The sequence below is a fragment of the Pollicipes pollicipes genome, unplaced genomic scaffold (assembly GCF_011947565.3).
Source record: "Pollicipes pollicipes isolate AB1234 unplaced genomic scaffold, Ppol_2.1 Scaffold_4881;HRSCAF=5763_pilon_pilon_pilon, whole genome shotgun sequence".
Classification (NCBI taxonomy): Eukaryota; Metazoa; Arthropoda; class Thecostraca; order Pollicipedomorpha; family Pollicipedidae; genus Pollicipes; species Pollicipes pollicipes.
This window is the reverse complement of record NW_023596576.1, coordinates 50421477-50448665: the sequence shown is the minus strand read 5'-3', so window position 1 is coordinate 50448665 and position 27189 is coordinate 50421477. Positions and strand designations below refer to the sequence as shown.

General features: G+C 54.8%; 3 protein-coding genes across 3 annotated transcripts in view; 2 read left to right on the top strand and 1 right to left on the bottom strand.

Annotated features, from left to right (window-relative positions):
* The window catches only part of LOC119100556 (uncharacterized), a 13613-nt gene extending 7482 nt beyond the window's left edge, over positions 1 to 6131 (bottom strand). Inside the window, exons 1-5 of the mRNA XM_037223639.1 lie at positions 6096 to 6131; positions 4207 to 4398; positions 3638 to 3850; positions 3166 to 3338; positions 1309 to 1566 (exon numbers count right to left, since the gene is read on the bottom strand). Coding sequence (XP_037079534.1) covers positions 1309 to 1566; positions 3166 to 3338; positions 3638 to 3850; positions 4207 to 4339 — 777 coding nt within the window. The 5' untranslated portion in view covers positions 4340 to 4398; positions 6096 to 6131. The remainder of the gene's footprint in view (positions 1 to 1308; positions 1567 to 3165; positions 3339 to 3637; positions 3851 to 4206; positions 4399 to 6095) is intronic.
* Positions 6132 to 7952: 1821 nt separating this feature from the next.
* On the top strand, positions 7953 to 19931 carry LOC119101636 (negative elongation factor B-like). The gene is given in 13 exon segments (XM_037225039.1): positions 7953 to 8169; positions 11442 to 11552; positions 11888 to 11986; positions 13254 to 13442; positions 13729 to 13908; positions 14323 to 14496; positions 15575 to 15709; positions 16528 to 16664; positions 16666 to 16711; positions 17231 to 17381; positions 17660 to 17841; positions 18281 to 18484; positions 19201 to 19931. Coding segments are annotated over 12 exon segments (1737 nt in total). The 5' UTR covers positions 7953 to 8169; positions 11442 to 11447; the 3' UTR covers positions 19336 to 19931.
* A 924-nt stretch (positions 19932 to 20855) lies between these two features.
* LOC119100555 (uncharacterized) lies at positions 20856 to 22660 on the top strand. The gene is made up of 3 exons (XM_037223638.1): positions 20856 to 21844; positions 22180 to 22307; positions 22624 to 22660. The coding sequence occupies exons 1-3, from the start codon at positions 21281 to 21283 to the stop codon at positions 22658 to 22660; spliced, it is 729 nt and encodes a 242-aa protein (XP_037079533.1). The 5' UTR covers positions 20856 to 21280.
* The last annotated feature ends 4529 nt before the right edge of the window (positions 22661 to 27189 follow it).

Sequence of the window (27189 nt, the reverse complement as noted above, 5' to 3'; positions counted from 1 at the left end):
GTCAGGCAATGCCCACACATGACACGCTAACACGCCGTTCCAAGGCCAGTTCTTGGCTGCCTAATCACAACACAGTTAAACAGCGAATACCCTTGTCACGCATCTGACTGGCCGTTGCCACTGGTTACTACCCGTGGCGTTCATGATGGGTCAGTTTCAGATGATCCCTACAGTCGATTTCGTTGAGGCGACACACCCGTTTGTACCTATGTATTACAACCTGAGTAATTACCCACGTCTATAGCCATCAAGGAAATTGTAATTGCCAACGGCACATAGGTTATCCAGAGCCACAGCCACATGTACACCAACGTGACAGATGCTTCAAAATTCTGACCTGGCCAAGTGTAATTCCCCTTCCCCCCCCCCCCCCTGAGACTTCAGAGAAAACTCACCAAAGCGAAGGAAGTCGCCGGCGCACATTTCAAAACGGTGCAGTGGAGCGAGTGTACTCAGACCCGACACGACGACTACGCGGACATTTTGATCATCGGGCCAATGGAACAGGAGGTACCTTAGTAAATGACAGCATACAACTTGCGAAAGCAGTACACCAGGGTAGAGTCAACTGAGACCGCTTGAATTTAAACTATCTCCTTACAATCAAGGTTAGCTTACAATGACCTGACACGCGATAGCCCTAAAGATGCATTTTGAATGGATTTTCGGTCATAGACCTTGCTCACAAATTCGACGAGTGCACAGACCACTACCAATGCTCATATTCCCGCACCGGCTGGCGAATTACCAGACACCTTCACGACGTCTTCAACAGACCTCTCCGGCTCGGTCAAAAAGAATTGCTCACCTCGGGTGCGGTTAGGGAGGAGTACACAGATTATTTAATAACTGCCGCCTACCTGGATGATGTGCACATAGACTGACAATAGATAAGACTCACGAATCGTTACGCTGTTTGCACTGGCCTGGGTTTCTGACAAGAATCGACTAAATGCAGCTGACTATTGCCTGCTCGTACCACCAACTAATCTCGTACACTTACTCAGATGTGCAGCGTCCTAGTTACCATAAGTAGATGCCAGAGACAGACAAGGACACGCCATTGACATGACGCAACAAGCACCGACATAAACGACACAATACGAAACACGATATCCTTAATCCCATTCGATCATAAACCGGTACAGCTGATCTTCATGTAAACAACAGATCCCTGCAGCCGAAGCCAGGCCCGTAGGCGCCGTGCAGCGCGCGCCCGCGCCCCACGAGCCCCGGCGTCAGAGGCGACCCCTCCCCTCCCCCGCGCCGGAGGCCGCCGGCAGGTCACGTGGAGCCGATCAGCGGCACCAGCTGCGGCACGGTGGCCAGGTAGCGCTGGTAGGCGGCCTCGGCGCCCCAGCGGCGCCGGCCGGCCGCCTCCAGCAGCGGCACGCCGCTCAGCCGGCTGATCAGCACGTAGTCGAACAGTGGGCAGAGCACCAGCAGGTGGCGCCAGCCGCTCCAGCCGGCCGACGCCGACACGTACAGGCCGAACCAGAGCAGCACCTCGCCGAAGTAGTTGGGGTGCCGGCTGAGCGACCACACACCGGTCGTGATGAAGCGGCCCTGGCGACCGGTAACTGGTCAGTGGGGAGCTGGCAGTGGGGAGCTGGCAGTAGGAAACTGGCAGCGGGGAGCCAACAGTGGGGAGCTGACGGTGGAGAGCCGGCAATGGAGACCTGACAGTGGGGAGCTGGCAGTGGGGAGTTGGCAGTGGGGAGCTGGCAGTGGGGAGTTGGCAGTGGGGAGCTGGCAGCGGGGAGTTGGCAGTGGGGAGTTGGCAGTGGGGAGCTGGCAGTGGGGAGTGGAGTGGCAGTGGGGAGTTGGCAGTGGGGAGCTGGCAGCGGGGAGTTGGCAGTGGGGAGTTGGCAGTGGGGAGCTGGCAGTGGGGAGCTGGCAGTGGGGAGCTGGCAGTGGGGAGTTGGCAGTGGGGAGTTGGCAGTGGGGAGTTGGCAGTGGGGAGCTGGCAGTGGGGAGTTGGCAGTGGGGAGCTGGCAGTGGGGAGTTGGCAGTGGGGAGTTGGCAGTGGGGAGTTGGCAGTGGGGAGCTGGCAGTGGGGAGTTGGCAGTGGGAGCTGGCAGTGGGGGAGCTGGCAGTGGGGAGTTGGCAGTGGGGAGCTGGCAAGTGGGGAAGCTGGCACTTGGGGAGTTGGGCAGTGGGGAGTTGGCAGTGGGGAGTTGGCAATGGGGAGCTGGCAGATGAGAAGCCAACAGCAGCGAGCTGGTAGTGGGGAGCCAGCGGTGGGGAGCCAGCAGTGGGAGCCTACAGTGGGGAGCTGACGGTGGGGAGCCAGCAATGGAGACCTGACAGTGGGGAGCTGGCAGTGGGGAGTTGGCAGTGGGGAGCTGGCGGTGAGAAGCCAGCAGCAGGGAACTGGCAGTGGGGAGCCAATGGTGGGGAGCTGACAGTGGGGAAGCTGACAGTGGAGACCTGACAGTGGGGAGCTGGCAGTGGGGAGTTGGCAGTGGGGGAGCTGGCGGTGAGAAGTCTGCAGTGGGAAGGTGGCAGTGGGGAGCTGACAGTGGGGAGCCAACAGTGGAGGCCTGGTAATGGGGAGCAACAGTGGAGAGCTGACAGTGGGGAGCCAGCAGCAGGGAGCTGGCAGTGGGGAGCTGGCAGTGGGGAGCTGGCAGTGGGGAGCTGGCAGTGGGGAGCTGGCAGTGGGGAGCTGACAGTGAGGAGCCAGCAGAGAGGAGCCGGCAGAGGAGCCGGCGGAGGGGAGCCAGCAGTAGGGAGCCAGCAGTGGAGAGCCGTCAGTGAGGGGCCATCAGTGAGGAGTTAGCAGCGAAGGGTAAGCAGTGGGAACCCAGCAGCAGGGGGAAACCAGTGGGGACCTGGTGTCCGACAGTGCGGAGCCGTCAGCGAAGAGTCGTCAGTGACGAAAGACCCCACTAGATAGCACCACTCGAGACAAAAACGAAGGTATTAGGTATGTGAGGCTTGCTTATCACATTCTGCTTCTTGCATTTGATCAGCCCACCAATGACCTCATCAATTTTCAACATGCTATTTCCATAATAAACGTGAGGACCCTTTCCTTCACAATCCTCACACAATCCTCATCAAATACCACCTGTCGCAAATTGGGTACTTCCACGGGCTGGCCGAGTAAGTGACAAATGCATGGCACGTTGTCTATGGTAGTTTCTCCCCAGCTCTCCTCACCTTGTTGGCCGGATTATTTCTGAACACAGTCTTCTGATAATCGGCCACCACTTCGAACACGAAGCCGACCGCCCACATGGCCCAGCCGACGTAGTGCTGGGTGCAGGGCTGCCGGCGCTCGCTGCCGTCCATCATGACCAGTGTTGGCAGCAGGGTCACCAAGACCCACACCCCTGCATAACACACACAAATGTCACGGCTTACCCCTGCGGGAGCGGCGCACGCACGGCGCACGCAGACGCACACACACCCACGCCAACACGCACGCAAGGCACGCGAGCGCACACCAATCATCTAATACAAGGTGGTGATATGGCTCGCACAGAGACAGTGTAAATACGGACATTGCAAAACTGACGCAACAATGCAAACAGCAAAGTTATTAAACCCAAGGCCCATCAACCAGCCAGCAGAAAACATGGCAGACTGTGGCCGTAGTGCCTGGCCGCAGTGCCTCAAACCCGAGTCTCACCCTGCAGAGTCCAATACACAAAGAGCGTGGAGGGGCTGTCGCGAGCCTTGTTGAAGCGCTTGTCGCCGCCGTCCTTCAGCACCCGGACGAAGAGGTAGAGCCCCAGGCGGATGGCCCAGATCATGACCATGTTGCGCTGCACCGACTGCGGCGAGGTCTGTCCCCGCGACCACTCGAAGGCCAGGTACACCAACACCAGGTACGTGGACGACCCTGGGTGGTGATGGCAGGATGATAACATTGGCAGCGATCAGACAACAGAGCCACACAGGACCAACCAGGATGAGCCCTCACCCACACTCTGCATATGATCACCTTGGATCCTTCTGGATCCTATGCAGGACCTTCTGCCTCAGCTCTCCATGAGGCTAACAAAGGTCAAAGCATGTCACCACCTGCAGCTGAAGGGTGGAGGTCACCTGTGGTCATTTCATGACATTTTGTAATGCCAACCTTGGGTGATCTTGCACTTGTGACATCCATGCATGATTGTGACACTGGCTCAGGATGAAAGGTCTACTCTGCTAAATTATTTAAAGTGTATTTGGAAGTCATACACCCTTGCATACCTGCTAAGTCATAAAACTTCTCAGTGTGGAGGGCTGCTGAGAAAACCCACAGCCCCCACTGGATTCCAAAGTCCAGACATGCCAGCTTGGCAAGGCTGCTGCCTTTAATAAAGGCTACAATAGAAGAAAACATTGTGCCAACTTCTTCTATTCAGCTCCAGTATTCTGCACAAAGGGTCCACAGGAACAGTTCTGAAATGAAACAGAAGTTAATGCAAAAATGTGTCTTTTGAGCCTGTAGTCTGTACTTTTTAATGTGACAGCCATAATCTTGCATCTCCTGTGGGCTGCATCAGAGGTGAACATGTGTGCGACCAAGACATTCTGGTCTGGACATTCTCTGAACACTGAACTGCAGAAAGGGTGCAGTTTTGCTGAACAACCCAGGGAGGGCAGAGGCTGAGCAGAGAGCAATACACATAAAAATGGCTTACTCCCTTTTGCAATGTTCTGGGAGATGTTTGGAGCCCCATCCCTCTCCCTAAATACAAACTTTTCTGCTGGTCTGCTGCTCTATGGACATACATACACAGATAATGGTACTGGGGTGGTGGTCTTGATGAAGGCCCCAAGAAAATGACTGTTACTCCTGCAGACTGATTTGGCACTGCAAGAACATGCAACATACTACTGGGAGCTACTCTTGCATCTGGAATGCTAGTTGAACTCTGGATATTTCCAAAACAGACACTTTACCATGTATGATTTTTAACCCTCAGTCATGTTCAGCTCAGGGTGCAACAAAGTGCCTTGTAAAGCTGCAGAGGAGACAAAGAATAGCTTTGGTAGATTCACCAGTCAACAAAAGAGTGTTTGCATGTGGGTGATACTGGGAGCCCTGACATATGAATACTAATTGACATCATGTAGTCAGCTGCAGATGGTGGTGCTGGTGTACACCAGTATAATGATGAGCACAAATAGTTAGATAAGCATGTATTAAATCATTCAAATCATAAAAGATGATAGCAAAAGCAAAAAAGACATTCTTCTTCATTGGTGTTTTCGGGCACGTCAGCTGCAGTGGTCATTTGTGCCCATAATGATAAACAAGACAATAACACATCCATAGAAGCAAAACAATGTTTTACCAGTCAAAAAGTAGCAGATCTAGACAAGCTGTAGCTTTGAGAAAAAGCTTGAAGCTATAAGCAGCTTCTGGCATTTTGGGGGCTGATTTCTGAAATGGGGTGGCTCATTTAACTGTGCCCATAAGCCAATGAGAGCTGCCTCAGGCCAATTATCCCAGTACAAGATTGCTTCTGGGAGCAAAAGGGTTCAGTTTCCAATCAAACAGAGCAGCTTCAGCCACAGTTGTGGCAGAATTTCAGGCTGCGAAGACACCTTGTTACCATTCCTGCAATGGTTGGCAGATACTCACTATTCAGTGTAGCCTACATTACACCATGGCATCCCACTACTGATATTGGAAATTCACGAGTTATTATCAGGAATGGTGCCAAGATATGTCCAGTTTGTGGGATGCATGTGTACATGAATGATGACACGCTGATTATCATATAAATGGTGGATATCACCTGCAGAGACCCAACAATTCCTCACAATGCTTGAATAAAATTGTTTTAACACACAAACCCCACAAAAATAGCATTAGATGATGCACTAGATATTATGAACATCTCTAACTCTTAATTTAGTTATAAGTGATATTTAACGAAAATGAATGACGTTTTCCCCCATACTTTCCAGTCACAATGATTGTGTATTTCAGGCGTAAGCCTTGTGCTTCCTTATAGTCTGAATCAACTAAATTTTGCATGGGAGCGGAAAAATATCTATCAAATTAGACGGAAAAGCCATTTATGAATATCCCAAGCCATCCAATTGACCCCTATATGCCACATAAATGAAAATAAGGTTACACCCACACTCAACAACAATCCCAGCGCTCACCAACTAGCACGTGAATTTGAGACGCGGTGTCAGCTGATTATGTAACGATGCTGATTTTTGAGCGGTCAGCAACTACAATCAGCTCATTTTTTGGTGACGTCACAGCACCACTGAAAGAGCTCTAACTTTCTAAGCAGTTTAGATGCTATCGGAATAACAATTCTGAGGGACTACCTGTAAAGGGTGCCTGATTTTTTCTGAAAGACGAGAAAAATAAGCGATGTATTCAAATCGAGTTTCATTAGAAATATCCCTTCCCTGTCTTGACGCCTCTATGGGTGTGCTCTGCTAATAAACCGGCTTATGTTGGGATTTCTGATCATCAAAATGCTTGTTATGCGTTTGGTCTGGTTCATTTTGTTCATGTGCGGTACCGTTCTATCCTGCTCGACCTCGTCCAGTAACGCTTGGTCCTGTTTGGTTCCGTCCGGTTCCGTCCAGTCACGTCTGGTCCCATCAGGTCTTGCCCAGTCCCATCCTATCCCGTCCAGACTCGTCCAGTACCATCCGGTTTCGTCTAATTTGGTTCTAGCGCGATCGATCCATTCCCATTCCGTTCAGCCCCGTCTGATCCCGCCTAACATCCCTTTCGGTTCCTCTCGGACCCAAGTGGCCTCATCATGACCCGTCTGCCCCCATATCTTTCATCCGGTTCCGATAGGTTCTGGCTAGTCCTGTTCTGTGCCGTCCGTGGTTTCATTCAACCATTGTCCGTCCCGGTGGCTCAGTTGGTTAGAGCACCTGTCTTTCGATCCACCCACCCGTGGCAAGGTGGGTTCGAGTCGCTTAAGGGTGCCCGCTATTTGCTCTTGACAGGTATGGCCTGCGGCCGGTGGCATCGTTCGCGCTAAAGGTTAGTTGACGTCAGAGTGCAGGACGAACCGTGCCGAGCATTGCGGCACGTTAAGCTTTCGCCAATAAATTTTGCCGTTGCCTAGAATTGCGCGATCGGATGGTGGGGGCAGGGCTCACACAACGAGCACTGCTTGACGTGAGCGCTGATCCCAGAAATCCATCCATTCAAGGGGTTTGGGTCATTTTTTTAAACCACGGGTCCGGTGCCTTCCGATTCCGTTCCGCCCGGTTCGGTCCGGTTCATACCGGTCCCGTTTGGTCACATCTGGTCTCGTCTGATTCCATCCGGCCCCGTGCGGTCTCGTCTAGTCCTGGCGGTACCCGTCTGGTTTCGTCTGGTTTTGTCGGGTCCCGTCCGGTTGCGTCAAATACTGTCAGTCCAGCTTTGCCTCACCCATGTTATACTGCCGACCTCTCAGGCGGTCGCCCGGGTGGAATCAGGCTCACACCAGCTGACTCCGTCAAGTCAGGTCAGTTGGCGTGACCTCTGCGACCGCAGTCCGGAACGCCCGTCTGAGTGGGGCTCATTCCTGCTCCACAGTTTATGTGTGATCTGTTAAGTCGCACAGGATACGGTTTGGACGACCAGAAGCACCACGATCCGGCTCCAACTGGCCTCATTGCGTCCTATCCGGTTCCGTCCGTACCCGCCTGGTCCCGTTTCATTCCGTTCGGTTCCTTTCAGTCATGGCTGGTGCCCTCTGATGCCGTTTGAGCCTGTCCGGTCACGTCTGCTCTCAGCTGGTCCCGTGTTATTCAGTCCGATCCCGTACATGCTGGTATTTTCCCGCTTGGCCACATCTGGTTTGGTAGGTTCTCGTCGGGTCCCGTTCAGTCCCGTCCGCCTTATCCGGTCCTGTACATCCGATTCCGTTTGGTATCAACACGTTCCATCCAGGTGCATCCGGTGACCGGAAGCAAGCGGCACCACATCCAGGACAGAACTTCTGTTCCGTCCGATGTAGTCCGGTCTCATGCTACTCTGTTCGGCCCCGTTTGGCCCCGTCTGACCGGCATTGCTTTCATGGTTTTGTGAGGTCATCATGCCGTTAGCTGAATGTAGTTGTGACCATGATGGTAAAATTACCTAGCGGTAGCGTCGCAAATGTATATGTTGGCTGACGCGAAATTGAACTGGATGAGCGGCTAATGCGAGGAAGAAGGCGTTTTGCTGACATTACGTGGTTAACTGAGGTAAATCAAGATATCGCTGGTTTTCCCAAATATCTAGTTCATCTACTGATGCCAGTGCTGTATGGTTTGTGCATTAGACTTAGGTGATTTAGACCGCTTTAGGAAGTGGGAGGGTTACGGCTGGTTATGACTTCTTTCATTGGTGCATGTCCATGTTGATATGTGATTTATTTTGCAGCACAATGGCTAGGAAAATACAACAGCACTTTCTGTGTATATGATGCTTATTTGGACCTGACCATGGTAGTGAATGGCACCATTTGTTTTACTTGAACCATAGCCATGCTTATCTAAAATAAAATCATGCTTTGTTGAGCTTCTTTGTATCATTGAAGTGAACTTAGGTGAAATGATGTGATGACCAGGCTCCATTCAGGCTAAATGTACTGAGTTTTAGGTTTATTTACATATGTGTATCAATTCATGCATGTTTTGGGTATTTTCCTGCACATGATTGCAAGTATGTTGTTTTTATTTCTGTGAATCCTGGCTCCCCATGCCCTGTAACCAGTATACTCCATGCACCAAAATCAGGCAATTTCAATTTATTGTGTGGATCATCTGAAATGTTATCATCAGTTTGTAATTATGCTGGATGTTTATTGTGTTTAGCATAACATATATCTCTTGATACCTGCTATCTGAGACTAGATGCATTAAGTTTTTGGGCAAACCAAGTTGATTCATGGATATTAAGTTGAACATGGTATAAAACTTATAGTGAATATTCAGAAACAGTTATTTAGTTCTTGTTTATGTTAGATGCATGTGTGTGTGTCAAAATATGGTACTGGTTTTTGGATGTGCAAGGGCCTCACCTGAAATATCAATCTAAACATCTTGTGTACTAACATGATGAATGCTTGATGGACTTTATATTGTGTGGACAAGTCATAATGGGTTGGTCAATTTTGGTCATACTTTTCACCTTTTGGATATTTGGGATCTAATATTTGAGCTTGTGCTCACCTTTTGCTAGAGGTTTAGTGGTTTTGCCTCTACTGGTTATGAAAGTGGCTGGAGCTTTTTTAAGGTGGTTTGGCTTGCATGATGCCACTGGTCAGTAAGTAAGATTAGTGGCCTGTGGAAGCAGTTGAGTTCCAAATCACATTGTGGTTACAACATTCTCACCATGTATAACCACCAAATCAAACAAGACAATGGTAGGCCTTGACCCAACTATGGTCAGGGTAAGGTAACAATGCAAATTGTATTTGCTTAAGATATGCCGAACCCTTAAATGACATGTAGGGCAAAAGAGTGACAGTACACATGGATTCTGAAAATAGGATCAAAGTATCAGTAATAAGTATCAGTTTCAATATGTTGCATAAAAATGGTGTTCTGTCAGTTTTAGTGTGAGCATGTCAGTTAAGAAATGGTCAGGGACTTAAATTGCACTCAATTGCTGTATTTGAATGGGCAAACATGTTCTGATTAAGCTGCTGCTGGTGCCCATCTGGAAATTAAGCACAAGTCTGTGTCTGCTCTTCATTGATCATTGCTTAGCTTGATCTATATGTGTCACAAAAGTGACCCATGTCTGTGTGTTTGTGTGCTACTCAGCATTTTAAGCCACAGAGATGTGTGAAAAGTTGACAGCAAAAATTTCAGCTTATCTGGATATTCTGGCTGTGATGTTAGTACAGTTGCATAGCTAAAAATTTAACTAGTCTCAATAAAGGGTTAGTAAAAGTAAAAGAACCAGGCCAGGTCAATTAAGGGACACCAGTGTGTGATATTTGCCAGAACATACTGTATGTGATGGTCATAATTATAGTACTGGATCTCAAAATGACAAATATTCCCCATAGCTGGTCAGGTTCATAAAGTACTGCCAAAACAGCTGTAGTTTGGTTTTTTGTCATTGACCATGCTCAAGGGCATAGGGATGAACATAGGGCTTTTGTGGGGGGGGGGGGGGGGGGGAGGAGGAAATGTCAGGTAAGGTGGGTGATGACTCCAATAGCTCATTTAGTCAGGGCTCATTTGCATGGAGTGTTAGGTTAGGTATGGGTTGCTTCAGGCGCCCACTATTTATGTTTGACTATGTGGCCATGACAGCAGCCACCTTGAGGTCTTGGGGTGGCAAAATGTCGGAGGTTAGGACAGATTGTGCCCAGCATTGTGGCACTTTGCCCTTCATCATAAAATTGTGCCTTTGACGTGGAATTTCATGATGGGTGGTGGATGGTGGTGGTGATCATGGAGATGGTGGGGTCTGGCTCAGGGCTCTCAGAGCTCTCACTGCTTAACATTGGTGTTGATCCAGAAGTCCATCCAGTCAGAATGTTCGGACTAAATATATTTTTTTGAATAGTCAGAAAGGGCAGAAGTGCCTCATTGCACATTTTTAGAGGAAGTTTTGGAGCTTGTAGGACTGCTGCCTAGCAAATTCTTATGGGCTGTATTGCCTAGATGAAGCCTTCATGTACCGTCATCTTTTAGAATGCTTTTATTTCTTGTAGTTGTTTTGTAAATGTACAGCCTATGGGTAATATGAGGCAATTTTTGGACTTGGTACAGTTTGCTGCTTCCAAATGTGTCCAATGTGTTCTGACAAATGTCATATGTACAGGTAACCTGCCATTGGCCTTACTTGGTGTCAGTGGATTGTGCAGATGTCACGGCCTGGGTGTGTAGAGGTGCTTAGATTCTGCATGGCTGCCTCCCTTGCCAGCAGGGTTAAAACCTGGGTGATGTCAGCAAATGATTGCCAGCATATCTGTCCAGTAAATGCCATGCTTAGGGGATGCAGCTGCCACCAATTACGGCATGGGAATTCAGCATTTAAGGAATATGAATGTCATGTTCGTAGGTTCACACGAATATACCCCTAAATGAATGAAATGATTTTAAAGGTAAAAGATGTCAAAAGGTAGGAGTGAGCTACATGCATGGACCCTTTTATGAGCATTTCGTCTTTGTTGGCCCAACTTGACCCTTCACATCAATAACTGATCTGTCTGCAAATTGCTCAGTAAACAATGAGGCTACCACAATATCAGCCTGTCATTGCACTGCCTCCCCCTTTACCCCCAAGCCTTGGGCGATGACTGGTTCTTATACAAGCATGTCAAAGCCTCTTGCTAAAACCAGTTTTTGTGCAATGCCATGATAGGCAGAAACAATAAGAACACTCCTGCAATGTTGAACATTTTACTAGGCATTTTGCGGTTCCAATTTTTTACATTCATCAGCTTCTCACGTTTCTACTAGCACATGACTAGCCTGTGTGTGGTTGAAGATATCCTGGTCTGTGTATTTCACAGTGAGCCATGTCCGGAGGTGGACTCGAAGAAATCGGTATTCCGGGAAAGGAGTACCTCAGAAAGGCCCTGACAAGCTGTTCAGATCCTTTGAAGGCAATTGGTGACTTTCAGGTAAGCATTGTGTTTTTCTATTTAGTTCGATACTAGCACATGGATATTCAGGAAAACCAATCACAAAGTATGCATAGCCAACAAAGCCCAAGCACATATGGGACTAGTTTCATCGCAACTTGCACTCCAACTTCGACCGTTTGTTTGAAACTGGGGAACCCTTCCAAACATGTGGTCTCTCGGAAGTTAAGCTTGACTGCTCAGTGTCTGTCCATGGAATATGTCATGGTTTGTGTGCGGCATTAAGTGCCCTGCTGCTCCCACCGAGCCGGGCGGCTGTCCGCCCTGTGGTGTATCGCCTCACCGCCTGATGACGCGTGTGCTGCCGGCTGCAGGCCGAGAATGGCATCCTGCTGCCGTCGCTGCGGCCGATGCTGCCGCTGCTCGACCTGCACGGCGTCAAGCGGTTCGAGTTCCACATGTCCGTCATGGAGGTGGGTGTGCTCCCGTGCCACGGGCCTCGCCGCCGTAAGAGGGGTGTGATTCTGCTGCGTGGCCAGTGGCGAGCTGAACTGGTCGGCCCGCCGGTTTGTGCCGGATGGTGGTACCAAACTGAGAATTAACAAACTTCTCATGCTTTGCTCGCCCGACATATGTCAGTCAGAATTAGCATTGGTAACTTGTCATGCTTTGCTTGTCCGACATATGTCAAGGGAATTTTTTAGAGGCGGTAGTAGGATATTGGGATGGTGGTTAAAACGCTCGACTCCGGACCTGTCGGTCTTGGGCTTGGACCCCTGCCACGTCGCCACCGCACCCCATACAACTTAATAAAGGCGTCCGCCTCTGAATGGGTCTGGCAGTCGGTGATATGTAAAGCCCCAATCGTGGTAATTTTATGAGTGAATTTTGTTATATGCACTTAAGTCTGAAATATAAGCTTTTTAGGCGACAAGTCAAGCTAATTTATAAATAATTTGTCCAGCATGTGGCATAGTATTCGATTCTAATAGCAATTCAGTACAAAAGTGCTATTAAGCGTCACACGAAAAAACATAACAATGATGAGTCAAATAGTAATAACTCATGAAAGTAGGAAGACGCCGTACGATGCATTCATACTCAGCACGATCAGTGTTGCTGATAAAGACGTAGTGCTTTTGACAGCCAGTGCTGCTGGTGAGACAAACAGTGGTGTGTCACAATATTTAGACTTGTTAGATAACCATATCGGCCCTCACGGTACGAAATGTTTTACCTTACTTTAAGGTGCCTTGCCTTTGAGGTGGCACCGGTGGCAGTGGCACCGATAGGGCGCAGTAGCGTCGCCCTCCCGGTGCTACTCTCGACTTACAGCAGGTTTGGAGGCACACGTTTGGTTTGGTTTGGTTTGGTTTGGTTTGGCATGCACCGACGTTGGAAATTCGGCTGCATTGCTGTCAGCTGTTCCCTTGAGAGTGCCCTGTGAGCCCTGGGTGGTGGCGGCGCTGACATCAGCTCGTCCCTGTGAGCCCTGGGTGGCGGCGACGCTGACATCAGCTCGTCACTGTGAGTCCGGGGTGGCGGCGACGCTGACATCAGCACGTCCCTGTGAGTCCGGGGTGGTGGCGGCGCTGACATCAGCTTGTCTCTGTGAGTCAGGGGTGGTGGCGGCGCTGACGTCAGTTGGTCCCTGTGAGTCCGGGGTGGTGGCGACGCTGACATCAGCTGGTCCCTGTGAGCCCGAGGTGGCGGCGGCACTGACATCGGCCCGTTCCGCAGAGTCTGTGCGATAAGCTGATCCAGCAGATCAACGCCATTGGCCGGCTGGAGGGCCGCGAGCGGGACAAGAAGCTGCGCGACCTCCTGCACAAGTCGTTCCCGGTCATCAGGTTCAAGACGCTGCGGCCCGTGGTCATGGCCATCCTCAAACACACCCGCGAGGTGGACCACAAGTTCCTCAAGGTCTTGGTAAGTGGAAACGGAACGGACGGCGTGACCGAGCGGGCCTTTGAAGGGCTTGATTGAGGTAAATGTGCGGTTTGCTGGTTGTGGTGGGGTTTGGCTGCTTGCTTTTGCACCTGGTGCTCGTATGTGCTGCAGCCATAAGTAAAACACGTTCTGTGTTGTACTAGTGGCGGGACGAGGTTTGTGGTGCGTGCGCTGTATAATGCGCCGCCTTCTACGATTGACGCCTAGTATCGCGCACCAACGCCTGGGCCCGGCTGGAAAAGCGGAATGTGAAATGCGTCGGCAGGTGCGTGACAAGGAGCTCTACAACGACCTGGACACGGAGGTGAAGCGCCAGATCTGGACGGATCACCAGACGCTGTTCGGAGACGAGGTGTCGCCGCTCTTCATCCAGTACGTGCAGGAGAAGGAGGCGGCGCTGCTCACACACACCAACCTCACCAACTTCTTCGACCTGACGCCCAAGGTAGCCGGCTGTGGTCCGCGTCCTCCGGGACCGGGCGGGGGAAGGGGTCGCACCGTCGGCGCCTTCCGCGCTAGCCTGTTGCGAGTGCTGCTAGTTCCGAATTGCGGGTATGCGTTTCCGCTGAATGTGTTTTGGTTTCTATCGTTGCAATATTGCAAAGTTCGGTCGTACTACCATGAGAAAGCCAGGTGTTGTTCTAGGTGTTGTTTCATTCATGTCGGGACATGTCGACATAATACGTGAAAGTACCTCACGGTCGTTTTTCGTCCGCGATGAGCATTTGAGATGCGTTGTGATAGTTGTGAAGCGTGCCACCGGTGGCTTTCCGTTGTGTGCTGTATGAAATGGTCGCCCGTAAGTGATCTTCCGCGTGGGAGTGTCCGTCGCCACCAGCGCGCGTGCCTTGCGCCTCAGGTGCGGCGGCAAGGCGAGATCATCCAGAAGATCGTGCACATGATCGGCCACAGCGTCAAGCTTTACGACATGGTGCTGCAGTTTCTGCGCACGCTCTTCGTCAAGACGCGCAACGTGCACTATTGCACTCTGCGTGCGGAGCTGCTGATGGCCCTGCACGACCTCGAGATCCAGGTGGGACGGCAGCACGCTGTTGCCACGTTAAGCAACACTGCCCGTGGGAGAGAAGGCCTCTCTTTGATGACATCATCGCGCTGGGTCGTAGCAACTACTTTTAACGTGTGTCCTGTGATCTGCTGACGCTGGTTGGCATGAAGGGTGTTACGTGGCAGAATGCAGATCGTTGTATCTGCTCGTAACCTGCGTCGTCGCGGTGGTCGATGCCGCCGCCGGACTGTGGGAGCGCCTGACCCTCCACGCCTCACCCTTTGCCGCGTCGCGTCCCGCTCGGTCCAGCTGCTGCCGCGGTCGATGCCGCCGCCTGGCTGTGGGGGGGGTCTGGCCCTCCACGCTCCACCCTGTGCCGCGTCGCGTCCCGCACCGCTCGGTCCAGCTGCTGCCGCGGTCGGTGCCGCCGCCGGGCTGTGGGAGGGTCTGGCCCTCCACGCTCCACCCTGTGTCGCGTCGCGTCCCGCTAGGCCCAGCCGCTGCCGCGGTCGGTGCCGCCGCCGGGCTGTGGGAGGGTCTGGTCCTCCACGCTCCACCCTGTGTCGCGTCCCGCACCGCTCGGTCCAGCCGCTGCCGCGGTCGGTGCCGCCGCCGGGCTGTGGGAGGGTCTGGCCCCCCACGCTCCACCCTGTGTCGCGTCCCGCACCGCTCGGTCCAGCCGCTGCCGCGGTCAATGCCGCCGCCGGGCTGTGGGAGGGTCTGGCCCTCCACGCTCCTCCCTGTGCCGCGTCGCGTCCCGCTCGGCCCAGCCGCTGCCGCGGTCGATGCCGCCGCCGGGCTGTGGGAGGGTCTGGCCCTCCACGCTCCACCCTGTGCCGCGTCGCGTCCCGCTCGGTCCAGCCGCTGCCGGGCTGTGGGAGGGTCTGGCCCTCCACGCTCCACCCCGTGCCGCGTCGCGTCCCGCCCCGCTCGGTCCAGCCGCTGTCGCGGTCGGTGCCGCCGCCGGGCTGTGGGAGCGCCTGGCCCTCCACGCTCCACCCTGTGCCGCGTCGCGTCCCGCTAGGCCCAGCCGCTGCCGTGTTAGATGCCTCCGCCGGGCTGTGGGAGCGCCTGGCCGCTGACGCTCCGCGCCGTCCGCCACCAGGAGATCGTCGACGTGGACCCGTGCCACAAGTTCACCTGGTGCCTGGACGCCTGTATCCGGGAGCGGACCGTGGACAACAAGCGCGGCCGCGAGCTGCAGGGCTTCCTCGACTCGATCAGGAAGGGCAACGAACAGGTGAGCCCGGCCGTCGCCAGACGCGTGTGACTTCGCCAGAGGCGGCGCTGGGAGGGGATGCGCGGCGGCCGTCTGGACCTGCTCGGTTGTCAAGGCATGAGCGCTGAACCGCGCATGAATTGCATTATCTTGGATCGAACTCTTGTGTTGGGTGTTATCTTGGGTCGAACACATGTTGCATGCCTCTCATGTCTCCAGTCTTGGTAAGTGACAGCGGCTGATGTCGGCCCATGATTTTGTGGAACGGCTCTTGTATTTTACTGAGAAACTCAGCTGTGTGGTGTTAATTCGACAATCTGTGTCCGTTGCGCGTAGTACTGGGTGACTGCATGGTGTATTCGTGAGATGTAGGACGAGAACTGCAGGGGTTTCGGGCGTGCGGGGACGTCTGAGGTGTTGCCCCGTCGGGTCTCTACCAGAGGCATTATGTGTCGTCATCATCCGGGCCTTTGGAGGTCCTGACCAGCGATGGCCTGGCGTGACCGCGCAATGACCTGGCGTAACCGGCCGATAACCTGGCGTGACCGGTCGATGACCTGGCGTGACCGGCCGATGACCTGGCGTGACCGGCCAGTGACCTGGCGTGACCGGCCAGTGACCTGGCGTGACCGGCTGATGACCTGGCGTGGCCGGCCGATGACCTGGCGTGACCGGTCGATGACCTGGCGTGACCGGTCGATGGCCTGGCGTGACCGGTCGATGACCCGGCGTGGCTGGCCGATGACCTGGCGTGGCTGGCCGATGACCTGGCGTGGTCGGTCGATTACCTGGCGTGGCCGGCCGATGACCTGGCGTGACCGACCACGCCCGCTCGGCAGATCCTCAGCGACCTGTCTATGATCCTGTGCGACCCGTTCGCCGTCAACTTCCTGGCGACGTCGGCGCTGAAGATCCTGGCGCAGCTCATCAACAACGAGAGCCTGCCGCGCGAGCACACTGTGCTGCTGCTGCTGCTGCATGCTGGAGCTGGGCCTACACGCCTGGGACATGATCGACCGGCAGGTCAGCTTCGTCTCAATGCGTCGGCTTTTCTACATTAGCTACATGAAATCTGCTTTTTATGCGCAAGGCTTGCATGATGCCAGCGTACAAGAGTGATCATAATGCTCGCGGCAGGATGTAATGCGCGGTTGTGCTTAGAGTTCACGGGCTCGTGCCCGATGGGTTCAGCGTGCTTTGGCCGTGAGCATGTGTTCTTCGGCGTCAAGGAGCTGGATGGGCTCGGGCTGGGCTGTTTGCGTCCGTGTTTTATTAGTTAAGTTATGCCGTAGGCGTCGTCAATGATGTCCATTCTCGAACATGTGTCAAGAGTGACGGGCTGACGGGCGTAAGAATCGTATTTGGTGACGCTCAGTTGTTTGTTGTTACCTGTTGGAGGTGGCGTTACCAGCCGTGACCATGTCGTGCGGTATGCCAGCGGCCGGTCTGTGGCGTACGGTGACTGTGCGCCCCGGCCGGCCTGCCCCGGCGGCGGCGGCGGCGGGCGTGGCGTCCCGCTGACCGGTCCGCCGCGCGTGACAGGAGTTCCGCGAGCCGCGGCTGGACCCGCAGGTGGTCACCAAGTTCGTGCCGTCGCTCGTCTCGCTCATCGTCGATGACCAGGTGCGCGCGCTCAACCAGAAGCTGCCGCCTGACGAGCGGGCCTCGGCCATCACCATCATCGAGCACTCGGGTGAGTCGCCCTGCGCCGGCAGCGGCCGACGCCGCCCGCTCCGACGGCCGCCGGCGCCTCCAGACACTGGGGCTCACCACAGGCCGGGAGCCGTCCAGTTCTGGCGTATTGCGCTCCGTGTCTGAGGTATAGTGCTTACTGCGTGACTCAGCCGCGTTGTGTACGTTCCGTCCCAATGCTTGGTGTAAGTTGCGATGCTTGGTGGTGTGTCTAGCGTAGCCTGCCCGTTGATGTCGCGCTACACCAGGCGCACATAACCGAGCCGCTCTGTGCCGCAGGCCCACCGCCGGACGCCTACCAGGCGTACATAACCGAGTCGAGCGTGGCCTGCCTGCTGGCCGTCTACTACACACTGCAGACGGCGCGCAGTCGCGACCGCGTGGGTCTGATGCGCGTGCTCGGCTGCCTGTCGGCCAGCGAGGGCGACCGCGCCTTCGACGACACCTTCCTGCACACACTGGTGGGTGGGCTGCCGTGCCGTCCCGGCCAGGCAGAGGCTGGCGCGCCTGTGGGCCAAGGGTGCGGGGGCCGGCTGTGCGAGGCCTGTCGTGTGCGGGAGTTAAGGTGGTAACAGTTGTACCAGATACCAGTTCAGTGGTGAGTGCCGTATGACAGATGGTGCCGCGTCAGTGGTGAGTGTCCCTGTCATGGGCCTTACGTACTTTTCAAGGCGATACGTGATGCCAAGCAAGGTTCTTCTGTAAACCGCAATGCATTTTAATCGTATGAGGCACCCCGTTTATGCTGATTAGTGACAGGTTGCTGGGTTTGATTTTTCTGTGGGGGCGTGTCTCTGTGCAATATCCCGATAGTCCTGTTGCCGCTGACCCCTGTCAGTGGCCGTGCGGTCTTAAGTGCCTCTGTCTGTGACTTCCTGGCCCTCACCCCGGCGGCTGCAGGTGACGCTGCTGATCGGGATGTCGGACGAGCTCGCCACCGAGGACTTCTGCACCGTCATCTTCGACGAGTTCTTCTTCACGGCGCTGGCCCGCGAGAACGTAGTGCAGCAGCTGGGCAAGCTTCTGTGGCACACGCATGCCAAGCTGCCGCACGCGCGCCGCGAGACCCTCATGCAGGCGCTCCACCATCAGCCCAACCTGCGGGTCAGTGTGGGCGTCACACGGTGGCACTGGCAGATGGTGCTGACCGATGGGGCTAGCAGGTGGCACTGACCGGTGGCGTGACTGGTGGGGCTGACAGGTGGTGCTGACCAGTGGCGCTGACCGGTGGTGCTGACTGATGGGGCTAGCAGGTGGCACTGACCGGTGGCGTGACTGGTGGCACTGACCGGGGGCGTGACTGGTGGGGTTGACAGGTGGTGCTGACCAATGGTGCTGACCAGCGGTGCTGGCAGTTGACCAGTCATCGTCAGGCGCCGCTTTGTTTTAACGGCGAGCAGTGAGGGTCCCGCCTGCCTACATTCTTCAAAGTCGAGTAGGACTAGGAGATGCCAATGAACGTTACAATATGGCACACGAATTACACGAGCATCATTTTAAGTGTTTTTCGCGTAAGAAATGTCAATGCATGGCTTAACTTAGCCCAAAACGGGTCGCGGCATTCAGGTGTTTTTACCGAGAGTTGTCCCTCCAGGACTGAATGCTGATCAGAAGGTCTCATTGTCTCCAATCATGAATGGAGTCAAGTAACGTGACAATTATGACTCCTTTGATTGTGATACCTGGGGAGGGCTTGACGCGGGAGACGGCTTCTCGGTTCCAACGCCCCACACTCCACGTTCACGTTCTGAGGGCTGTAGGACCAAGTTCGCTTGAGCTCTTCCAGTGCCTCCGTGACCTCCGTCCTGTCTCCCTGGTAGCCGCTGCTGGAACAGCTGCGGGAGAAGATGGAAAAGGATGAGTGTGACGTCGAGATGGCGCCACCGCCGCCGCCCGCCGACTCCCCGCTGATATCGGTACCGACGCCAGCGCCGCACCGCGGTGACTATCCGTAACTTCTGTCGAGCCGGCGACCAGCTGAAACTTCGGTCGGACCGACACCAGCGCCGCGCCGCGGCGACCATCCGTAACTTCCGTTGAGCCGACGCCAGCGCCGCGCCGCGGCGACCATCCGTAACTTCCGTTGAGCCGACGTCAGCGCCGCGCCGCGGCGACCATCCGTAACTTCCGCCGTGCCGACGCCAGACTCATGTCCGCTGATATCGTAGTGCTGTCTTACGCCGCCGGTTCTCAGCCCTCCCGACATTCCCAGCTATACTTGACTGCATTGTATCGGCTGGCGCTGCCGTCCGTGGCGGATGACCAGTTGGTGTTCGTTGGGAACCATGTGCCTGTTGAGCTACTTCGATCTGCCAGTCGCTGTGAGAGTCAGGTGAAGGTCTATGGCGCGGTGAAATGCATTGGACATGCGCCCGCGTTTGTGCGATGAAGGAGTTGGTCATTTGCCGGCGGATTGTTTTCATTGTGCCCTTGGCTTTTGGTGAGTGTAGGGCATTTGAGTGTATATTTCAGTGACACTGTATGTTGCGTCGCGAGGTGTGAGGTATGTTATGGTCCTCTCGTGTATTGTATGCGCAATTGTGACATACATGACATCACTTATGGCATGTTTCATTCGGTTTTGGAGTTCGGTGTGACTTCTGATGGCTCCGTTGCCTGGCCGTTGTAGGGTTGAATGTTGCATTTGAATAATTTGCTCTTATAGCGGAATCGTACACCAGACTGTGGGCATTTGTAATGATAATCGCGTTGAGTCGACTTCGTCGAGATGTTTCTAACCAGTGCACTCACGAAACGCAAAAAGTCTTGTCAAGAATCTGGTGGAAGAATTACGTGATGACGCATAAGTTCACGTGCATAAGTTTAAGCTTACGGCGATGTGATAATCCTCCCGTTCAGCTTGTTAACAATCGCTTTTCAATCCATCCGAATGTAGCGCGTTTGGTACAGCAAATGCAAAACAACGGTCCGGGCCACAGCTAGGCTGACCCCTTTGAGGAGTGCGATTTCGGGGCGGGGTTGCGGTGCGTGACGTACCGTTGGTCGATATATCGGGCTGGCAGAGGTATGAGATTACGCTCAGCACACAGATAGCCTTATCTCGGCGTCCGTCACTCCTCACTCTTTGTGCTGTAAGGCGTGCACTCTCCACATAGAATGATGATGTCAAGCCAGGAACCACAGCTGGGAGCAGCAGGAACACGCTGCCGCTGTCGAGAGAGGTTTGCGGCCGCCCCCGTCACTGTCCAAGACTGCTGTTCCCGGGGCAGGTGGAACCGCAGCAGCGCTTGTTGACACAGCGATAGCCGGCTGGGGGCGGAGGGACGCCGGCCTTCATTATCGTTGCGCCCCGTAGTGCGGCGGTCCGGCCCGGTGCCACAGGGAGCAACGCGAGCTGGCCGCGGCTGTGACCTGCTGTAGCTGGTGTCGCGGTGAGCTGCAGCTGAGGGGACGGCTGTGGTGTGAAGCGTCGAGCTTGACCGCCGTTCCGGAGGCAGTGTGGCTGTGAGCGAGCAGCTGCTGTCGGACCAGCGCTGAGTGCTGGACGAGTGCGAGAGACGCTCGGGACGCTCGGTTCGTGGCCAGAACCGCTGAGGTTCGGATGGTCCGCCAGCTGGACAAAGACCAGCCCGGCGACGCGTGATATGTGATGTGGATGGTGTCTGCGAGGCGACCGAGGTCCGCCCGCGAACCAGGGAGACGCAGCGGCTGGGGACAGCGCATGATACGGGTAGACTTGTGATCCAAGGAGAGGCAGCGGCCGAGGAGGGCGTGTGACGCCGGCGGACTTGGTGCGCGGCCTATGACGCCTGCGATCCAACCAGGCTTCCGACGCTGTGTTTGATCACAACAAACGACCTGTAACCCGAGCCTCGGTCTTTAGCGCGGACGGGCGGACTCGCACTCGCGCGCTGACGCGAGAGACGCGCTTTTACAGCCATGCAGTACCCATCCGAAGAGAAGGCGGAGGAGGAGTCCGGCTGCGGCCGCTCGGAGCCGTTCAGGCCCACCTGCTGGGACTTCAGCACGCCGTTCCTGTACGTGCTCTCTCTGGCCGCCAGCCTGATGAGCATCGTGCCGATGGGCCGCGTCACCTTCATCTGGCAGAACCGCGCCGGCCGGAGCAACTTCGCCATCTGCCCGCTGTACGCGGCGGCGCGGGACCGCGACAGCTGGGGCCAGCACGACAGCAGCGCCTGCTACGTGGCCACGTTCGTGCCGGTGGCGCCGCTGGCCGTGGCGCTCTGCCTGTGCGTGTACACGCTGGCGGCGGTGGTGTACGCGGAGCGCAGCCGCCAGCGCCGCTCGGTCGCCGGCGACGTCACCACCTGCGTCACCACGCTGGTCACGTGCGCACTGTGCCTGGCGCAGGTCGGCATCCTCACGGACGGCGTGCGCAACACCTGCTTCGGCTTCCAGGTGGAGGACTTCGAGTACGAGGGCAAGGTGCGCATGAGCAGCTTCAACGAGGTACTCACCTGCCGCCAGGGGTTCGACACCAAGGTCAGTGCAGGTCACGGGGGCAGGCGGAGGGACGGACCCAAGCCTTCCCGGGATGTTACCTGGTTGCGTTGGCGATGCAGTGGATGGCCTTATACGGCTCCGTCCCTTATATGGTGTTTGACGACCCCATGGTGTCAGTCCGAGCGAGAAGGCTTACAAAGCATACTGATATCTTCCCACTCAAGGCTCAGGTAGGATCACAGCAAGCGGCTGTTGCAAACATTAAAAGCCGTCACCAGACCTCTGCCGCCCAGCCCCGCTGTCGACGGACGTGACAGCTGCTCAGCATCGGGTCCAGCCACCCCTGATGACGCCACCTGTGCCGACCTTTGCAGGACCGCGACCACATGATCACGGCGATGGACACGTACGGCCAGCTGATAACGGCCATGGTCGGCTCCTGGATCAACGCCAGCGTCTGGCTGCTGCTGCTGTTCGTGGCGTGCTCGCGAGCCTGCCACTGGTGCCGCTCCGGCGGCGGCGGTGGCGGCCGGGCGCCCATCACGGTGGTCCGGCGGCGGCGCGGCTCCCGGTTCGCCGACGAGTTCCCCGAGATGGCGGAGCGCCGCCGCGAGTCGTGGGTCTGAGGCGGAGGAGCGCCGCCGCGAGTCGCGGGTCTGAGGCGGAGGAGCGCCGCCGCGAGTCGTGGGTCTTACTCGGGGAAGCGTCGCCGCGGGTCGTGGGTGTGACGCGGAGAAGCGCTGCCGTGAGACGTGGGTCTGACGCGGAGAAACGTCGCCGCGAGTCGCGGGTCTGACGCGGAGGAGCCCCGTCGCGAGTCGTGGGTCCGACTCGGAAGATCACCGTCTGGACTAGGGCCGAGCCGAGCGGCCGGTGGAGCGGCGGGCGTGTGGCGCAGCTGGGTTGAGAGCCTACGGCGGAGGGGTACAGGTCGGGTGTGATTGATCACCGAGAGGAGCACTCACACTGGGCTGGTGAATCTTACCACGTAGGAGTCCACACTGCACTCAGCTGGGGTTGTGTGCCGGACGTGTGCCAGCTCCATTGGCCCTGGATCGTGGACAGACATCAACCAGCGCTTTGGAAGTCTGCTCACCGGCACCTGTGTCGGGAAGTCTTCGCGTGAACTCAGTGCACATTGTGTGTTCGAAGCTAAGCTCGTCTGCCGTTTCGAGAAGATCAAAGCATAGCCGTGGATGACAGGACATCACTCATTGGCTGCGTCCCGCCGCCGCGGCTGCTCGGGGGTTTGCTGGACTATTGCCAGACAGCGCGATCACCGAACCTAGTCGGAATGGTACCGGGTGCTTAACACCGGATGTGGCCGAGTCTTCTGTCCCAAGTGCGGCGAGAGTGCTTGGAGTTCCGAGATCGCTGAGAGTGTCAGGTGATGTGTGCGTCAGACGGACTTAAGCGCACGTGGTCTGTCTTTGGGCTGTTCAGTTTGGGAGAGGCACGGCTCCCAGTGATTTGACCCGGCGTGTGTGGCCAGCTTACCGTTTAGCTCATCGTGCTGTTGATGTGCTTTGAAACGCAGCTAAGGCAGTCAAAGGCACAAAGTAGGTAGTTCGCACTGTACATGCCGGTGGACGTGTCATGTCATCTGCTAATTAGTTTCAAATTGAGAATATCTTCAACAAGCAGCATTTCACGAAAGTATGAGTTATCGCGCTACGTTTTCCTGGACCTTCCGTAGCCTGGCTACAGCTCCGACTCCGCGGAAACCGGACGCGAACAGCTCATCGTATCTCCACCATGCTGATGCTACGTGATGGCGTCTTGATACACTCGCCAGTGCTGTGCGTATATTGAACGCGCTGACAGCGCTGGATGGCATGGAATGATCGACCCCTTTAGCCATTCACAGCTGGCAGCTCAAACCACTGTTCTGCCGCGAAATCTGTTTCCCCGACGCAATCCAAAAGCATGCGAACGTTCTTCCTCATCTCTCTCCCGCGACCCCATGTAGAACCACAGACTTATTCTCTATTTTTTCCACTTTTAAGGCGATGCAGGCCCCGTGCACGATATTGAGAGAAATAGGGCGAATGAGAATGCTGCAGTCCGTCCGCTTCAACGCGATTTGAGTCTGACTCTACAGTGTTAATCGCCATACTGTGCTCACAGTGTCCAGCGGGCGCCCAGACCCGACGGGCGCGAACACTGCTCGGTGTTCCGGAATTTTGACATTTAAGGCTAAAAAATGGGCTTCATAATACAAATAACTTGTTCCACCCACTATGGTTGGCATATGATCATTGAATTAAGATCAAGGTATGGACTAACTTGTCGAACGTAGACACGACCTGAATGTTGTTGGAAAATGCTAATAGGGCTAAATCCAACTTTGCAATTTTCCTGGTTGTGCGGCCATTCATGCCTGTGGTGTTGACCTTTATGCATGGAAATGGCCAGATCGTCACTCAGTGCTGTATTTCCCATAATACATGGGAAATACAGCACTGAGTGAATAACAAATACCACGTCGCCACACGTCTTTACACGGCAGAAAACGCCATGAACTTTCACTTTCTTTACAGTTGCTTCAAATGTCACCCAGATAGAGTTACACTGACCTCTGCACTCGCTAGCCTATACGTTGAAGGTTGTCACCTCCAGAGATCACAGCACCTGACATCGATAGTCGACATTGATCGTCAAGGTCATTGATACGAGCCAGTTTCGACCTTCTGGCGCCGTTACAGCCTATGGTAGCATTCGAAGTAGATGTGAAGAAAATCAAAGTGGTCGCTTTTGTCACGCAGTATCTGGGACACATGCTCATCACTACAGGATTAGATGAAACACTGGTCATTTTCAAACACATTAATCAATATCACGGAAGCGAATAGTCAGACCACCGACCATGGTGCACAGCTACATTCGGACCGACAGGGAGCTTCCATTGGCACACAGGCCTTGTCTACTGTTGGCAAAATATACCTGACTTGATATGATCTTGCCCCAGAGTCGTTTACTCCTTTGGCGGCGTAGATATGCATCAGTTATAAGGCGGGTGGATTCCCTATGTTCTGATATGGTCAAATGAGGTCAAACCCTCAAATGCATGGGCAATCCGTTTAGCAAGCTGGTTGAGGAGCCATCGCCTTGCTGCGTGGCAGGTTTGAGCGCTGGGGAATGGGTCGATGGTTCCTGCTGAATGTGAATATCAAACGCATGAAAAACTCGTGGATGTTTCTCAAAGCGCATTTGCCATATGCATTGTTGCGATGATTTTAAAAGGAGCCGATGCGATGTACCACGAAAATAACAAACTGGGCCTGTGGGCTGTCGGGGATATCTGGGCGATTTCTTGGCCGACGAAAAGATTCAAAAGCTGGACCCCTGGGGGTCTGTCTCACATGGTAACAGGGGAGCTGCGACTAAGGCGTACCGGGCACGGCCACGTCCTGCTCGTCCTGCTGCCACCGAGTCTCCCCGGCGTAGGGACGAGCCCGCCACGTCCTGTTCGTCCTGCTGCCACCGAATCTCCCCAGCGTAGGTACGAGCCCGCCACGTCCTGCTCGTCCTGCTGCCACCGAAGCTCCCCGGCATAGGGACGAGCCCGGCACGTCCTGCTCATCCTGCTGCCGCCGAGGCTCCCCGGCGTAGGGACGAGCCCGGCACGTCCCGCTCATCCTGCTGCCGCCGAGGCTCCCCGGCGTAGGGACGAGCCCGGCACGTCCTGCTCGTCCTGCTGCCACCGAGTCTCCCCGGCGTAGGGACGAGCCCGGCACGTCCTGCTCGTCCTGCTGCCACCGAGTTTCCCCAGCGTAGGGACGAGCCCGGCACGAGCGTTTCTGTTCCCCCGACATACTTCTCTTTACGGTCTCGGCTCATTTTCATCTTAGAAATGGCTCATCGCACAACACCGAACCCGTAATGTTTGCCCCACTTAGTTACCACTTAAGCTTACCAGCACTGGCCGCATAAGGACGAAGCACAATTCGAAAAATTATCCGCAATTACCGATGTTGAACGCGCAAGAATTACATTGTGCGGTCAAATGAAATGCGGTAACAAATACCCCGTCGCCATCAAAAGGCTGCACATGTTTCGCGACAATGCACCGCAATAGCAGGCAGTTAGCGATAACTGGGCGGTAACCCGAACCAGGCAGCCCGGCAGCCCCGGATGCGTCCTGTGCGGCCAGATCGGACGTCCTCGTTCCCGTGGCGGCCGGGCGAGGGCGAGGCCCACGGCTCTCCCAGCGATCTGCCACTGAGGCCGGCAGGGGCGGTCGGTGGCCGTCACAGTCCGTCGCCAGGTTCGACTTCGGCGGGTCCGACCGAGCCATCCGACGACATATTCGAGGCGTTACGCAGCCAACGGCGCCCTGAACTTCTGTGTTTGGGGCCCGCCTCTTTCAAAATAGATGTGCTATAGAACAGATTTATAACAATATCGTTAAGCGGAATGCAGCACCTTTGTGGTATATTTTCTCAACATGTTCTGATGAAAACGCAGGACCGTAATGAAATGTAATGTACGTAATAAGAGTTTCGAGTTCAACTCACTCAGTCAATGCGTTATCAAAGCAGTACATTTCTTTTTTCGGGTAGCCCCAGAGTGTAACACTCTTTTACGTCGCGACTGCCGTCATCATGACGCCGCGGTCTCGCCGATCTAGCGTCTAACGATCTAGCCGCCACTGGTTACCAGGTTTACATTGCCTTCATATAGAGCAGCCATGGCCATAACGGCGGGAGAATCTGCTAATGGCTGTCGTCAGCTGTTACGGACTAGAGCTAGTGCCTCTTTTGAGCAGTTTTAACCCGCACATTGAGGGCCTGCGAACTTCAAGAGTGTTACTTCTGCTGGAACACTTGGCTTCGGTACGAATGAACGTTTGTGGTTGATTCAGCGAGCGGCAAAGGCCATTTACCAAAAAGCGCATTGGCTTAAGTTTGAACCAGTGTGTCAATATAGACCATGCAAGAGCCACCGTGCTAAACGTCGTAGGGACGAAAGCCACAGTATAATGTTGCATTGAATTTACGTGATATTAGTATCATGTTTTTGTATCTTGTTCCGTAAAACAAGTGCTTCAAGTTTTGCAGCATTTATGACGCGAGCATCTCAACGAATTAGTGCATCGCAAACGTTACAAAACACATACACTGAAAACGGCAAATTGGGAGCATTTCGTTCATAGATGTGAGCGAGGAACCCAATGAGATCTCTCCCGCCGGAGCAGCTATTTCAAACAGAAATCTGAGCTATGCGGGAGGATTTCGGGAAAACTGGCAACACTTATGAAATCGGACGCGTCTGATATTACAATAGGTGACAAGTGCAAAAAGGCGACATACGCCCGCATGACTGCCGCGACATTTCAGTTTACCCGTTGACCACAGGGGTTCATGACCCAGTCGCAGTTGACC

Excerpts from the sequence above, each read along its gene's own strand:
- LOC119100555 (XM_037223638.1), top strand. The coding sequence starts at position 21,281 with ATGCAGTACCCATCCGAAGAGAAGGCGGAGGAGGAGTCCGGCTGCGGC. Across the intron at positions 21,845-22,179 it reads GCCAGGGGTTCGACACCAAG|GACCGCGACCACATGATCAC; the intron begins GTCAGTGCAGGT and ends CGACCTTTGCAG. Across the intron at positions 22,308-22,623 it reads TGCTCGCGAGCCTGCCACTG|TCGTGGGTCCGACTCGGAAG; the intron begins GTGCCGCTCCGG and ends CCCCGTCGCGAG.